Source organism: Pan paniscus, chromosome 6 (assembly GCF_029289425.2).
Source record: "Pan paniscus chromosome 6, NHGRI_mPanPan1-v2.0_pri, whole genome shotgun sequence".
Taxonomy (NCBI): Eukaryota; Metazoa; Chordata; class Mammalia; order Primates; family Hominidae; genus Pan; species Pan paniscus.
The window spans coordinates 194795217-194811403 of record NC_073255.2 but is presented as its reverse complement, the minus strand read 5'-3'; the positions used below and the strand labels follow the sequence as shown (position 1 = coordinate 194811403).

The 16187-nt window shown below is 54.7% G+C and overlaps 1 protein-coding gene across 9 annotated transcripts in view; it reads left to right on the top strand.

Moving 5' to 3' along the window:
• Nucleotides 1-16187, top strand: part of PTPRN2 (protein tyrosine phosphatase receptor type N2) — a 1079664-nt gene that overhangs the window by 256558 nt on the left and 806919 nt on the right. For 8 of the 9 annotated variants that reach the window (XM_034965368.3, XM_034965369.3, XM_034965367.3 and 5 more), the window contains one exon: nucleotides 8895-9008. The exons of the other annotated variant lie outside the window; for it this stretch is intronic. In XM_034965368.3, coding sequence (XP_034821259.1) covers nucleotides 8895-9008 — 114 coding nt within the window. The remainder of the gene's footprint in view (nucleotides 1-8894; nucleotides 9009-16187) is intronic. 9 annotated transcript variants of the gene reach the window in all.

Below are 16187 nucleotides of genomic sequence, written 5' to 3'. Positions count from 1 at the left end.
ACCACTGTTTAAAACAAATTACCAAGATAAATGAGCTCTTTTTCTTATTTCTCCAAAAATCCAACCACAGAAAATGCTCAATATTTTCTTCCAAATGAAAGAAACTGACCACCCAATTCTAGATTACTGTTAATATAAGTGTCTCTAAGCAAACCTTTTGCTCCTCAAAGCTTTTGTGTCCATTGTCCTGGGCCCTGTTCATCCGCTGCTCTGCATCCTGGGCATTCCTTCTCTCACTGTCTTTAGCACTGTCCATTCCGGTCCCAGAGGCAGTGGGGTCCAGCCTTCTGTCTGCACAGTGAAGGGGTTGCATCCTAGAACTCTGAAATGTGGGGCCCCCTGGTTCACTGAGTCCCTGAGTTCAGAGTTCTGTGGGGGTCCAGGCTTCTGTCTGCACAGTGAAGGGGGTTGCATCCCAGAACTCTGGGGGTGTGAGGCCCCCCAGTTCATTGAGTCCCTGAGATCGGAGTTCCAGGCCAGGCGGAATTCTTGTCGGGGGACGCCTGCCATGTCTCGCCTCTCCCAGCCAGGGCAGCAAGAAGCCTGCCTTCCTGTTTTGGAAAAAGACTCATTCTACAGAACGTCTCCCAGAATATTCCCCTCCCCCACAAGCCTGTCTGTGCATGGGCTGGGTAGCGTGTGGAAAGACCTGGTTGCTGCCGCCAGCAGAGGGATGCGTGTTGTCCTAAGGTTCACCTTGCAGATGGCTCCAGTCTATCCAGGTCTCTGGTCTCCATGACCACCATCCTCGCTTAGCCACCATCCCCTGGGTGGGGCTGCTCTGTTTACCTGCCATGGGCTCCTGGCAATCTCCAGCCCTTGGCAGGGAGATCTGTTTTAAAACGCAGACCCATTCAAGAGCCTGCCCTGCCTGGAACACCACCCAAGTGGAGGTGGCCTCCTCTAGCTCCTGGGATGAAGGCCACTGCCTCTGATTCCCGCAGGCTCTGCACAATCTGCTTGAGTGGCTTGACCGGCTTGGTGTCCTCTCCTGCCTGATCCAGAACTGCAAGGCCTTGTCCCCACTGCCCACTGGGGCTGACCAGGGCCAGGCGCTGCCATGCACGGAGCTGCTCCCTCCCGGCCGCCCACCGGGGCCAGGTGCTGCCATGCACGGAGCTGCTCCCTCCCCGTTGCCCACTGGGGCCAGGTGCTGCCATGCACGGAGCTGCTCCCTCCCGGCCGCCCACCGGGGCCAGGTGCTGCCATGCACGGAGCTGCTTCCTCCCGGCCGCCCACCGGGGCTGGATGCTGCCATGCACGGAGCTGCTCCCTTAGCCTGGAGTGTCCTCGATGTCCTCAGGTCGGCTGCTGTTTTTTCTCTGACCGCTGGGTGAGGTTGGTGCCCTCTGTCAGGCACTCTCGTGCCCTTTTTTGCAGCCTGTCCACAATTATAACCGAACCATCAGTGGTGAACATCTGTTGCCCCAGGATCCTGGAAGCTCTGGAGCATGGAGCCTGCAGTGTCTGCTTTTTCTGTGTGTGTGTCTCCCGGCTGTCCTGGCCTGGCCACGCAAGCAGGATGCAAGGCAGAGCTGTGCCTTCCCTGGGACGAGGGTGTGGGGTGGAGGCAGCCGAGCAGCAGGCATGGCACTGACCTGCTCCCAGAACAGGAAGGGGCTTTGCAAGGCTCAGGCAATGCTGGGGACAGAGATGATGAGCCTCGTTGATGAGAGCACCCAATGCTGCAGGGAAGACAGAGGGAGAAGGCACGAAGCCGTCATCGAGGGGCACCTGGGGGTTAGGCTTCCGCGCAGAGGCACGGGCAGTGTCTGTTTGCCGGAAGGGTTTATGATGTTGGATTAGCGGCATCCTTGGGCACGCACAGTAAGTTTGGCAGTTAAACACGTTAGCGGCTGTGCTTATGTGCGTGTATGAGTTAGCAGCTGTGCACGTGTTTCTGTATAAGGATTGACACGTACACATATATTTGCACACATGAGTGTTTTGATGGTGACAGTAGCCGAGGACGGGTGGACAGGGAGCCCACAGTTTTCATAGGCAAACCCGTTCTCATCTCCCATGATTTTCAGACAGCCCCCACTTTGAACTCAGTTGCCAGCGGTGAGACTTGGAATTAAGGTTGCGCATGGAATGCCCATTCTGGACGAAGAGCAGGACCCTGGTTCTGAAAGTCTCATGGACGGGCTCCATCACCCAAGGCCTCCTGCCTCCACTGCGGTGTGGCGATGCACTTCCAGCTGGGAGTTCGGCATGGCCCGCAGGGCTGCAGAGCTGCACGGGTCAGTCTGGGCTTCGATGATAGGGTCATGTCGATAGGCTGCAGGGCCATGGCGCAGGAAACAGAGTCTGAAGTAGAAGAGAGTTCATGAGGAAACCCCGAGCAAGCTCAGATCCCAGGTGGGGTCCTGGCCGTGTCCCAAGAATACGAAGGCAGGAGTCCTGCAGAGGAGGGGGCCTGAGGGTTAGGGGCTCTGGGTAGTTTCTAGGGTGATTAAATGGTCGGCGGTGAGGCGACTTCAGTGTGCCACTTCCTGGGATTGTTTCAGAGGCTGCACTGCACGTCTGAGACGGTGGAGCTCAGCCTGGACTGGTGGGAGCTTTGGTTCTCTGGCTCCGGCACCCCTGCTGTGTAGATCACCCCTGGCGTCCCGACTCCGGAGTCTCATCGCACCTGATGCTTTCCTGATTGAGATTTGACTTTCCAGTCCTTTTCTTTAGTATGTTCATAGAGACCTTTTGGGGTGCTGCCTATTAGCCAAGTGACCCGGAAGAACAAAGCAATAGTTTCAAAATTCTGGCCACATAAAAATCAATTCTACCAGATGTATTTAGAAATTTCCTTAATTTTCTATTTCACTGCTAGGCACCTAGCCATATTTGGGGGAATCCAGTATCCCCTTAAAATCAAGCAGGTAGCAGCGAACCTGGGCATGATCTGTGGGAGCTTCTGGGCTCCTTCCTTCTGGTCACAATCATCTTCAACAAGCCTTATTGCTGAGTATTTACTAGAATAAAGGACACCCACATCATGAAGTCCTTTAAATGCGGAGATAAGGATGAATTTCATTGTTGAAAAATGCGTTGGATAAAAAATCATGAGATACTGATACACACCTATGACAGCAGCCAAACGCTGGAACATGGACGCCTCCAAGTGTCACCCAGCGCTGCCGAGGACGCGGGAACACGGACGCCACCCGGCGCTGCTGAGGATGCGGGCGATGGGGGCGCCATCACGGCTGCTGGGAGTGAAAAATGGCGTGGCCACTGTTAGGCTGATTGTCACCGTGGAGGACAGTTTGGCGGTTTCCTACAAAACTAAGCATACTCTTACCATATGAGCCAGCAGTCACTCGTGTTGGTCTTTACCCAAAAAAGTGGAAAATTAGTATCTGCAAATACCCTGTGAGGGAGGCTGTGTGTGTGTGTGAGGGAGACCGTGTGTGTGTGTGAGGGAGACCGTGTGTGTGTGTGAGGGAGGCTGTGTGTGTACGAGGGAGGCTGTGTGTGTACGAGGGAGGCTGTGCGTGTGAGGGAGGCTGTGTGTGTGTATGAGGGAGGCTGTGCGTGTGAGGGAGGCTGTGTGTGTATGAGGGAGGCTGTGTGTGTGTGTGAGGGAGGCTGTGTGTGTATGAGGGAGGCTGTGCGTGTGAGGGAGGCTGTGTGTGTACGAGGGAGGCTGTGTGTGTGTGTGAGGGAGGCTGTGTGTGTATGAGGGAGGCTGTGTGTGTGTGAGGGAGGCTGTGTGTGTACGAGGGAGGCTGTGCGTGTGAGGGAGGCTGTGTGTGTATGAGGGAGGCTGTGTGTGTGTGAGGGAGGCTGTGTGTGTACGAGGGAGGCTGCGTGTGAGGGAGGCTGTGTATGAGGGAGGCTGTGTGAGTGTGTGTGAGGGAGGGTGTGTGTGTGTATGAGGGAGGCTGTGTGTGTGTGTGAGGGAGGCTGTGTGTGTATGAGGGAGGCTGTGTGTGTGTGAGGGAGGCTGTGTGTGTACGAGGGAGGCTGTGCATGTGAAGGAGGCTGTGTGTGTATGAGGGAGGCTGTGTGTGTGTGAGGGAGGCTGTGTGTGTGTGTGTGTGAGGGAGGCTGTGTGTATGGGGGGAGGCTGTGTGTGTGTGAGGAAGGCTGTGTGGATGGGGGAAGCTGTGTGTGTGTGTGAGGGAGGCTGTGTGTGTACGAGGGAGGCTGTGTGTGTGTGAGGGAGGCTGTGTGTGTGTATGAGGGAGGCTGTGTGTGTGTGAGGGAGGCTGTGTGTGTGTGAAGGAGACCGTGTGTGTGTGAGGGAGGCTGTGTGTGTGTATGAGGGAGGCTGTGTGTGTTCGAGGGAGGCTGTGTGTGTACGAGGGAGGCTGTGTGAGGGAGGCTGTGTGTGTGTATGAGGGAGGCTGTGAGTGTGTGTGAGGGAGGCTGTGTGTGTGTATGAGGGAGGCTGTGTGAGTGTGTGTGAGGGAGGCTGTGTGTGTGTATGAGGGAGGCTGTGTGTGTACGAGGGAGGCTGTGTGTGTGTGAGGGAGGCTATGTGTGTGTGTGAAGGAGACCATGTGTGTGTGAGGGAGGCTGTGTGTGTGTATGAGGGAGGCTGTGTGTGTGAGGGAGGCTGTATGTATGGGGGAGGCTGTGTACGAGGGAGGCTGTGTGCGTGTGTGAGGGAGACCGTGTGTGTGTGAGGGAGGCTGTGTGTGTGTGTGAGGGAGGCTGTGTGCGTGTGTGAGGGAGACCGTGTGTGTGTGAGGGAGGCTGTGTGTGTGTGTGAGGGAGGCTGTGTGCGTGTGTGAGGGAGGCTGTGTGAGGGAGGCTGTGTGTGTGAGGGAGGCTGTGTGTGTGTGTGAGGGAGGCTGTGTGTGTGTGTGAGGGAGACCGTGTGTGTGTGTGAGGGAGGCCGTGTGTGTGTGTGAGGGAGGCCGTGTGTGTGTGTGAGGGAGGCTGTGTGTGTGAGGGAGGCTGTGTGTGTGTGTGAGGGAGCCTGTGTGTGTGTGTGAGGGAGGCTGTGTGTGTGTGTGAGGGAGGCTGTGTGCGTGTGTGAGGGAGACCGTGTGTGTGTGTGAGGGAGGCCGTGTGTGTGTGTGAGGGAGGCTGTGTGTGTGTGTGAGGGAGGCTGTGTGTGTGTGTGAGGGAGGCTGTGTGCATGTGTGAGGGAGGCTGTGTGTGTGTGTGAGGGAGACCGTGTGTGTGTGAGGGAGGCTGTGTGTGAGGGAGGCTGTGTGTGAGGGAGGCTGTGTGTGTGTGTGAGGGAGGCTGTGTGTGTGTGTGAGGGAGGCTGTGTGCATGTGTGAGGGAGGCTGTGTGCGTGTGTGAGGGAGACCGTGTGTGTGTGAGGGAGGCTGTGTGTGTGAGGGAGGCTGTGTGTGAGGGAGGCTGTGTGTGTGTGTGAGGGAGGCTGTGTGTGTATGAGGGAGGCTGTGTGTGTACAAGGGAGGCTGTGTGCATGTGTGAGGGAGGCTGTGTGTGTGTGTGTGAGGCTGTGTGGGGGAGGCTGTGTGAGTACGAGGGAGGCTGTGTGTGTACGAGGGAGGCTGTGTGCGTGTGTGCGGGAGGCTGTGTGTGTGTGTGAGGGAGACCGTGTGTGTGTGAGGGAGGCTTTGTGTGTGAGGGAGGCTGTGTGCGTGTGTGAGGGAGACCGTGTGTGTGTGAGGGAGGCTGTGTGCGTGTGTACGAGGGAGGCTGTGTGAGTGTGAGGGAGGCTGTGTGCGTGTGTGAGGGAGGCTGTGTGTGTGAGGGAGGCTGTGTGTGTGAGGGAGGCTGTGTGTGAGAGAGGCTGAGTGTGAGGGAGGCTGTGTGAGTGTGAGAGAGGCTATGTGTGTGTCTGAGGGAGGCTGTGTGTGTGTGTGAGGGAGGCTGTATGTGTGTGAGGGAGGCTGTGTGTGAGGGAGGCTGTGTGTGCGTGAGAGAGGCTGTGTGAGTGTGAGGGAGGCTGTGTGTGAGGAAGGCTGTGTGGATGGGGGAAGCTGTGTGTGTGTGGGGAGGCTGTGTGTGAGGGAGGCTGTGTGTGTGTATGAAGGAGGCTGTGTGTGTGTGTGAGGTAGGCTGTGTGTATGGAGGGAGGCTGTGTGTGTGAGGGAGGCTGTGTGTGTGTATGAGGGAGGCTGTGTGTATGGGGGGAGGCTGTGTGTTTATGAGGGAGGCTGCCTGTGCTTGTGTGTGAGGGTGTGTGTGTGTGTGTGAGGGAGGCTGTGTGTATGGGGGGAGGCTGTGTGAGTGAGGGAGGCTGTGTGTATGTGTATGGAGGCTGTGTGTGGGGGGGAGGCTGTGTGAGTGAGGGAGGCTGTGTGTATGTGTATGGAGGCTGTGTGTGTGGGGGAGGCTGTGTGAGTGTGTGTGTGGGGAGGCTGTGTGTGTGTCGGGGAGGCTGTGAGTGTGAGGGAGGCTGTGTGTGTGGGGGAGGCTGTGTGAGTGTGAGGGAGGCTGTGTGCGTGTGTGAGGGAGGCTGTGTGTGTGTATGTATGAAGGAGGCTGTGTGTGGGGGAGGCTGTGTGTGTGTGTGCATGTGTGAGGATGCAAGGAAAATATCCCTACTTTCCACTCAAGTTTGCAGTAATCTAAACTGCTCTAAAAATAAAGTCTATTAACAATGCACTGGGGATGGTGTCTGTGTCCACTGCATTCAGCACAGGGATAGTTTAAGGCAAAGAGAATCAATGGTTAGTTTATTTCAACTGTCAAGTAGCTAAAATTATTAGCTAAAACTGATTTTAAAAGCACAAACTATATTATGCATTATATTGTATATATTCTAAATAAATGTTTAAAAGAAAGTTTTCAAGAAAGTCTAATATATATTATTTTAAAATATATTTATGACATTGTATGCAAGAAACAAAATTTAAAGAATGAGGTTGTTATGCTTGAGAAATGATTGGCTTGGAACGTTCCAAAATTGATAGGAATTGTCCTGGGCCATTTTTCTTTATGAAAAGCTGAATGATTTGATGAGTTTGCTTGGGAAGGGGATCCTCAGCTGCATGTTGGGAAGCGTTGGCTGCTCACAGATGTGCTTCTCTTATATTTGGCACCAAATCACCAAGCCCTGTGTGCAGACACCCGGAGTGGCCGAGTGGGGCCCGGACCAGCCAGGCTCTGCCATGCCCTGAGCTGGCCACGCACGTCCACCCCGGGGGTGCATTTTCCAATGTGCGCGAGAGGCCGTGGAGCTGCAGGCAGCCGGCACCATCACTGCTCTGGGGCCCGCCGAGAGCGCCTTCCTTCTGAGGGTGGGGAGTGCAGCTCGCGGGCTCTGCTGCTGAGTGGAGCCCTGGGCTTCTGAGCCTCCCTGGCCTCAGGGATCGGAAGACGCTGCCGGCCCTGGCCTAGGATTAGGTGGTCACTGACTTGGGCCCCGCCTGGGGATCCAGGAACCTGGCTTTTGGTTCTTCCTGGCCCGTGGCTCACTCCCTCCTCTGTGGCCCCAGGCCTTGGTCCTGAGGCCTAGGATTGTTCTGCATTGTGAGCACGGGAGCTGGGCCATCTCAACGTGCTGCCCAGTTCCTGCTTGTTGCCTTTCTATTTTCAAGATATTTTCATTTGAAAAGTAGAGTACGAACATGAGGTGTGTTTGAAGTCATTCCTTATTTTCCCTCTTTGCCCCTTTCTCCCTCCTTCCCCCTTTCCCACTCCTGCTTGCACTGAATGGCGCGTGTCTGAGGAAGGCAAAGGAGCGGGCACATCTGCCTGTGTTCCCGCCGTGTGGTGCGGCCTGTCCATCACGGACGGTGGGGGGGCGCCGGGCTCTGCAGACGTGTCCCCGAGAGCCCTCTGCCTTTGTGTGGCCTTGCAGGCATTTCGGGCCGGCTCTCAGACAGGAGGCAGCGCGGCCGGGCTGCACAGAGGGAAACGGCGCAGGCCTGGCGTCTCCTCCTCGCCATTGTCCGCCCGCCCGCGCACCTGCCAGGCTGCCTCCCGGATTCCCTGGGCTTTGCAAAGTCCCATAGAAACCCGCAAGACGCTTGCAATACTCGAGGTTATTTTCTGTTAATCACCCGGCCCCGTGGTCGTGAGCATATATGCAATATCAGACCAGCAATTACCGTCAGCCTGGCCCTGGGCAAATGTGTTTCTGCTAATTACACTTGTTGCATTTGAATGGCTTTCTTCAGCCAAGCTGCACGGCGAAACCTAGTGAACAATAAAAGAGACCATTTCCCCTTCCGCCCCGCCCGAAGCTGCAGATGGCCGCCCTGTGTGGAAGCAGTAGCGCCTGAATTAATCTTTTGTGTGCACCAAAGAAGGTAATTTGAATGTTTGAAACCCCACAGGAAGCTTGTCTCAAAGTGAACAATTCGCCGAATAAAGACTAATTAGGGACTAAATTAATTAGAAGGTGTGGTTGGAAAGGATGTTGATGAGCAGAGTCTGCCATTTCAGACAAATGGAATCGAGCTAAATAAATTAGTCCGCATTAGTCCCACACCGTTCGCCAGCCTCGCGCCTCTCCTGCGCCGCCGGAAAGCAGCCCGGGAAGCCGTGCTTGCCTCCCACGCAGCCCAGGGAGAGACGTCTCCGCCGATCCTTGTAGCTCCTGCAAAGTAATATCTATATTTCCTGGGTGTTCTGTTTTGCATCTGGAAAACTGGCCTGGAATGTTACTGACTTTGTTTTTTTGTTGTCACTGAGTTGTCAGAAGCAAGTTTTACATAAAAAATGTGAAATTACATAAAAGGAAGGCTTGGGGGGTATGGAGGAAAGTGGAGTGACAACATTGCAGCCACCCTGGACTTTCTCTCCACCTTGGCATTTGTGTTTTCCGTGATGCTCGGTTTTTATTTCACAAACCAGCATCTTCCGGGTGCTCCCGGGTCCTAACAGCCCTCTGGTGACCCCGTGCTCCAAAACCTCACGGCGGCACATGATCAGAACGCATTGCAAGGACGTGTGTGACACCTTCCTGCTCTCTGAAAATGAAACGTCTCGTTCTGTCTTATCTCCTTCCCTTCTCACAGATGGAGTGTTTGGAAGGTGCCAGAAGGTTCCGGCAATGGACTTTTACCGCTACGAGGTGTCGCCCGTGGCCCTGCAGCGCCTGCGTGTGGCGTTGCAGAAGCTTTCCGGCACAGGTAGGGCGGGCGTGGGCCGAGGCTCGGCGGCTGCCGCACTGAGCGACCGCACGGGCTTGGCTTCTCCTGGGTGGTGAGGAGCTGGGACGGACTGAATCCACGAGTGTGGTGGTGGAAGGGGCAGGTGGGAGCCGGGCGCTGGGCTCATGGGTGCTTCCTACTGGGATGGTCCGTTCCTGGGTTTGGAGGAGCCCAGGCCTGCTGCCTCCTGTGTCTGAGGGAGGAGATGCCAGGAGGCTGCAGTGGCCCGCAGCTGGGCCTGGCGCAAGGTAGGCAGGCGTCTGCTGCTTATCTGGGCCTGGCTGGGTCCGGTGCAGGCGTGGCTCGGCCTGGAGAGAATCAGCCTCTGCCTGTCGCTGTTGTTGTGAAATTTTTGTTGCAGGTGGTCCCTGCAGGGGTGATGAGAAGATAAGTTTTAAAATTATGATAATTCAAAAATTATATATGGCAACATGGTAGGACCAGGGAATTCCCACAGCACCGGCCCACTGCTGCCCTTCTTTGACTGTGAAGTGAGGGCTCTTGGTCAGAAGCAGTGCTGTGTGGACACCATGGTGATGGATAAGGCGTTCTGAGTCCACGGAGGGTAGTTCTGCAGGAGCACTGTGCGTAGGGAAGGGAAATCCACATCTGGAGTAAGCGTCTAGTCCAGCAAGGACCCACCCCTTCCACACGGGAAGCTGCCTGCGGAACCACCTGCCCCCCGGCGGCTGGCTGATCACCTCGGGGAATGGTGTCATGTTGGGGACTCAGGGATGGTCTGTGGTGGCTGACTGGGGACTCAGGGGTGGCCACAGCAGGGCTGGCCTTGTTGAGTGGGAGCCCAGGCGTCACCTCCAACTCTGCCACCGCGACCACCTTGTTCATGGGCCCACGGGGCAACGGCAGGGTGGCTGGGGAAAGAGGCTGACTGGTGTCCACAGAACAGGTCACCCTATCCACTTGGTTATTAAAATCCTCCTCTGCTGAGGTCACTCTTTGGAGAACATTCACACGGGACATTCATATCTTAGTACTTCGTACCACTTCATAGACGTCTATCTAATATGTCTCTTCCCCAGTTGCCCTTGTCAACAATGTTTCCAACCATATTCTCTCCGAGTCCCTGGCCCTCCAGCCAAACCATTGGCCACAGCCCATTAATTCATAAGTAATCACACATCTGGCCGTTTCTCCTTCCAGGCGGAATCACCAGCCAGGTGCACTGCTGGAGATTCTGCTCACAGGAGGGTTTCCAATCACCTCTGTCCTTCAGGGGTCCCGGGTTCACCTCTGTCCTTCAGGGGGTCCTGGGCTCACCTCTGTCCTTGAGGGCATCCCGGGTTCACCTCTGTCCTTCAGGGGGTCCCGGGTTCACCTCTGTCCTTCACGGGGTCCTGGGTTCACCTCTGTCCTTGAGGGCGTCCCGGATTCACCTCTGTCCTTCAGGGGTCCTGGGTTCACCTCTGTCCTTGAGGGTGTCCCGGGTTCACCTCTGTCTTTGAGGGCATCCGGGGTTCACCTCGGTCCTTCAGGGGGTCCCAGGTTTACCTCTGTCCTTCAGGGGGTCCCGGGTTCACCTCTGTTCCTCAGGGGGTCCCAGGTTCACCTCTGTCCTTCAGAGGGTCCCGGGTTCACCTCTGTCCTTCAGGGGTCCCAGCCTGGGTTCACCTCTGTCCTTCAGGGGGCCCCGGGTTCACCTCTGTCCTTCAGGGGGTCCCGGGTCCACCTCTGTCCTACAGGGGTCCCGGGTTCACCTCTGTCCTTCAGGGGGTCCCAGCATGGGCGGTGTGTAGTGCTACACGTGTCTGCTTTTGGGTGGTGCCTGCGCATTACACAGAACCACCCACAAACAAAGCCCAAGTCACCTGAGCCCAAGGTCCATGGGGAACCCTCCACAAAGCCAAACTGCGGGTTGAGAGGGAGAAATACGCGTGTGGCGGTGTGGGCCAGGGCGCCGGGCAACTCCCTGATGCACACTCCAGGCCACACTGGACTCCTGAGCCCTTTCCCCACGGGAGCCTCCAGGGCGGCTTGGGCGCAGCTCCTGCTCCATATGTGCCACTGTCGTTTGGTGATGGGGTGCTGTGCGCAGCCCAGTGCCAGGCTTGGCAGGGCACGTAGATATGGGTATCAATGTAGATGACACAGACGGAATGCTGCCCACGCAGGGACAAACATGGAGTGAGTCATATTGAAGGAAGGTTGTGTGAATATTCAGCGGTGTCACATTTTCTGAGTTTGCTTGTCTTGTGAGCCTTACTCTGTGTTTCACCCTTCACTTTATTTAATCTTGAGAAGAGGGAAAAGCCTCATTTAAGGAGCAAACAGATGAGCTTTTGCCACGCTGATGGCTGGACGTGCGAGTGGAGGCCAGGGGTCTTTCAATGAGAATGGGCGTGGCTCTTTCAGAACTTCCCCTGAGCCTAATTTCAACCCGGCTCTAGGTATGTATGTAGCTATCACCATGTGCTGGCTACTGGCACTGAACATCATCACGTTTCTGTGCTATCCTGTGCTGAGATGTGGCGGGGGCAGCGTGCCGTAGTTCACCTGAGCTCCCTTCTCATGGGAGCTAGTGCCGCAAGTGCTCCGGGGCCCTGCCTGGGTGGGCGTCCCGGGATGAAATGAAACCAGAGAATGCACAAGATTCTCAGCCTGACAAACTAGAAAAAAACCAAGAAATTTAAGGTGAGTTTCAAAAGGAGGGATAGAAAAATATCTAGTGTCCCCGAATTCCCCAACAGAGATGAGTTTTCTCACCTATGATTTTAAAGCAATAGCTTTTTCTAGTTTGTCTCATATATCCATGAATTTAAATTACATGACAATAATCTAACCAAATAATGGCAGAAGGTAACTCCTAAGGAAAACCATCTCAGAGAAAATTAATATTGTGCCGAGTGTCAGGCTATGTCCACATTCCTGGCACCTGTTCTTGAGGATAAGAGCATCTTTATGGAGACGGAGTCCCAGGCAGCCCCACATGGGGATAGGGGGGTCCCAGGCAGCCCCATGTGGAGATGGGGAGTCGTAGGTATCCTTGCGTAGAGACAGAGGTCCCAGGCAGCCCTGCATCTCCAGTCTTGCTCAGGCCCTGGCTGAGCGTCTGCCCAGGTGTATCAGAACTGCCCATGGCCTGTGCAGCTGGAGCCCTCTGCCCAGCTCCATCCCCAGGGACTGTGTGTCCTGGGCGGTTGGACTCTCTAGACAGTGAAAAGTCATCTTCTGCATTGTGGGGACACAGAATTGCTGACACCTTCCCAGCTGGTTCTGACACAGCTGTGGGGTGTGTCCTGGGGTGGGCATTTCCAGCAAACCCTGGGGATGACCCCGTGGCAGGAGGATGACCCTGTGGCAGGAGGCCTCTTTGGTTGCCAGGGCCATTGGTGTGTCTAGTCCAGGATGCAGGCTTCTGGAAGGTGGGCATGCTGTGAAGGCACACGTACCTGCACATGCATTCACATGCTCACGTGTAGACACAGACACATTTGCACACACACTTGCACACTCATACACATGCTCACATGTAGATACCCACACGCAGACAAACCTGCACACACATTCACGTGCTCATGTGTAGATACCCACACACGCACACACCCACACACCTGCACACTCACCTGCACACACACATGCTTACATGTAGACATGCACACACGCACACACCCCTGCACACTCATTGACATGCTGACATGTAGACATCCCCACACATGCATGCACACCTGCACACACACATGCTCGTGTAGACATCCACACACATGCACACACACCCATGCTCACGTGTAGGGGATATCTACACGTGAGCACGTGAATGAGTGTGCAGGTGTGTGTGCGTGTGTGGGTATCTACACATGAGCACGTGAATGAGTGTGCAGGTGTGTGTGTGTATGTGGGTATCTATATGTGAGCACGTGAATGAGTGTGCAGGGGTGCATGCATGTGTGCAGGCAGACACACATGCATGCACACTTGAAGGAAAGAATCTCAAATCCTGATGTCTTCCTGAGTTTTGTCAGCCTCACATGGGGGGAGTGTTTGGGTAGGGAGGTTTTGCGTGTGGGTGTCTACACTGGAGCACGTGTGTGCAGGTGTCTGTGCGTGTGTGTGGGTGTCTACACGTGAGCACGTGTGTGTGCATGTGTGGGTGTCCACGTGAGCATGTGAATGAGTGTGCAGGGGTGTGTGCATGTGTGTGTATGTCTACATGTGAGCATGTGAGTGCATGTACAGGTATGTGTGCATGTGTGCGTGTCTACACCTGAGCACGTGAGTGCATGTGCAGATGTGTGTGTGGGTGTCTATGTGTGAGCACATGTGTGTGCATGTGTGTGGGTGTCTACATGTGAGCATGTGAATGAGTGTGCAGGTGTGTGCGTGTGTCTACATGTGAGCACGTGAGTGCGTGTGCAGGTGTGTGTGCATGTGTGTGGGTGTCTGTGTGAGCACGTGTGTGTTGGTGTGTGTGCATATGTGTCTACACATGAGCATGTGAGTGCATGTGCAGGTGTGTGTGCATGTGTGGCTGTCTACACGTGAGCACGTGTGTTTGCCTTGTGTGGGTGTCTACATGTGAGCATGTGAATGAGTGCACGTGTGTGTCTACATGTGAGCACGTGTGTGCATGTGTGTGTCTCTACACGTGAGCATGTGAATGAGTGTGCAGGTGTGTGTGCATGTGTGTGGGTGTTTACATGTGAGCACGTGAGTGCATGTACAGGTATGTGGGTGTCTACACGTGAGCATGTGTGTGTGCAGGTGTGTGCGTGTGTGGGTGTCTACACGTGCAGGTGTGTGGGTGTCTACACATGGTGCAGGTGTGTGTGCATGTGTGTGGGTGTCTACACGTGAGCATGTTCATATGCAGGTTTTTCAGGATTCCAGAAATGATTCTGTCTTGGTAACTGCGCTTGAAACAGAGTTGATCCTGTGCTTCTGCCTGTCGTCTTCATCCAGGCCACTTCTTGCAGGTGCAGTTGTCAGATTCATTGACAGACAGCTGCTTGCGCGGCCTTCAGAGTCTTCTGCACGAAGAAGGAGGGTAAATGGGAGTTAATTTCACAACCTTCTTCCTCCACGTAGATGTGTACATCACAGAACAAAATACGTTCACTGTGTTTTTACCATTCTTGTCTACTACAGGCAGCGTTATTTCATGGGCAGACACACTGCTCTCTCATGTATGATTTTTTAAAAAATACATTTCACTTTTTCTGACAAGCCATTAAAATTCAGCATCTAAATGTCACTCGTTGGCATGCAATTTGCTGTCATGAAAACGACTGTGGATTCATTTCCTGGTAAGAATCTTCTGACTTATTGAGCTGCATGTCAGAAGCAAAAAGCAAAAAAACCAAATATGTACATAAAACAGTGTTATCATTCCTTAAAAGAGAAGGAAAATAAATCCCTAAATAATGTGGACTGGAACACAGAAATCCAAGGCTGGCCGCACGTGTCCTGGCTGGGATGGCATCCGGGGAGCTGCTGCTGGGGACGTGCTTGCCAGCACAGGTCCGGGGAGCCGGGTTCTGCCTCCTCCTTGCCCACTCTCTTTGTCTGCGCCCTCCGTGTGCTCGCCTGTCTTGTTTTACCTCCCATCCTGGGCCCTTGGAGCTTGGAGGCATTCCTTCTTGCTGAGAGGAGCTGAGATCCACCCCCTACCCGACCTCCAGGCAGATGTGTGGTGTGGGGTTGGGGAGGGAGAACGTCTGGCTCACGTCTGGTGAGCACAGGTGGGTGTGTTGGAGTCACGCGTGGTGCTCACCCTCCGTGTGACTCGCGCTCTGTCCGGCTCAGGGCTCGCCCTCCGTGGGATTTGCGCTCTGTCCGGCTCAGGGCTCGCCCTCCGTGGGACTTGCGCTCTGTCCGGCTCAGGGCTCGCCCTCCGTGGGACTTGCGCTCTGTCCGGCTCAGGGCTCGCCCTCCGTGGGACTTGCGCTCTGTCCGGCTCAGGGCTCGCCCTCCGTGGGACTTGCGCTCTGTCCGGCTCAGGGCTCGCCCTCCGTGGGACTTGCGCTCTGTCCGGCTCAGGGCTCGCCCTCCGTGGGACTTGCGCTCTGTCCGGCTCAGGGCTCGCCCTCCGTGGGATTTGCGCTCTGTCTGGCTCAGGCTGCGCAGGGCAATGGAGGAACCTCCCGGGCAGGCCCAGCGGCTCCTTCCACCCAGCCCCCATCTCCGGCCAGCCATTTGTGAGGCCCTCTGCCACTGAGGTGCACTGTTTCCAATTCCTCATTCACAAGCTCTACCTTCCACAGGAGCCCAGAGCATGAACGCATTCGGCCATGGTCCTCACCACTCTGCGAGGAGCACAGCCTCTTCTCCACCGTCCGATAGTGTGTTCCTCCTTTCCCAGGCCTCACAGAATGCTCTTTGTGTCTGCATCCTCCCAGCATTCCGTTCATGATGGCCGAGCTGTTCTCTAAGAGATACTGCTTTGTCTTCCTTTTGATCTCTCAACACAAGCACTTTTGAAAATTCATCCATGGCGAAGGAGGCTTGTTCCAGCACACACCTCAAGACTCAGCCTCAACAAGTTTCCCAGACCCATAGTTGCTTCTGCATTTTTAGGAATTTGTCACAGCCGTGCCCCTACTTCCCGGTGCCAATTTTTCTCTTGTTCAAGCTGCTGTCCCAAAAATCACATGGCGTGGGTGGCTGAAACAGCAAACATTGATTTCTCAGAGCTCTGGAGGCTCCCCCATATTTGGTGTCTGGTGGTGGGTGGCTTCCTGGTTCAGGGGTGGCATCTTCCCCCCGTGTCCTCATGTGGCAGACGGGGCAAGGGAGCGCTCTGGGATCTCTTTCGTATGGACACTAATCCCACCTGCATGGGCACCGTCTTCATGACCTAATTACCCCCAAAGACTTCACCTCCTAATGCTGTCACACTGGGGATCAGAATTCCAGCACGTACGTTTGGAGAGGATGTCAACATTCAGTCTGTATCATAGCACGTGTATCCTATGACCATAGTGTATCTCATTGGTTAGTTTTTATATTTGAACTAATCTTATATTCCTGGGATAAGTCTTACTTGACCATGCTGTATAATTCTTTTTATATGTTTCTGGATTTAGTATCTTAATGTTTCGTTGAGAATTTTATGTCCGTATTTATAAAGGATATCTCTTAATCTTTTGATATCTTTGGTTTTGGTATTATAGTAATACATAACTTGTCAAATGCATTAGTCAGGGT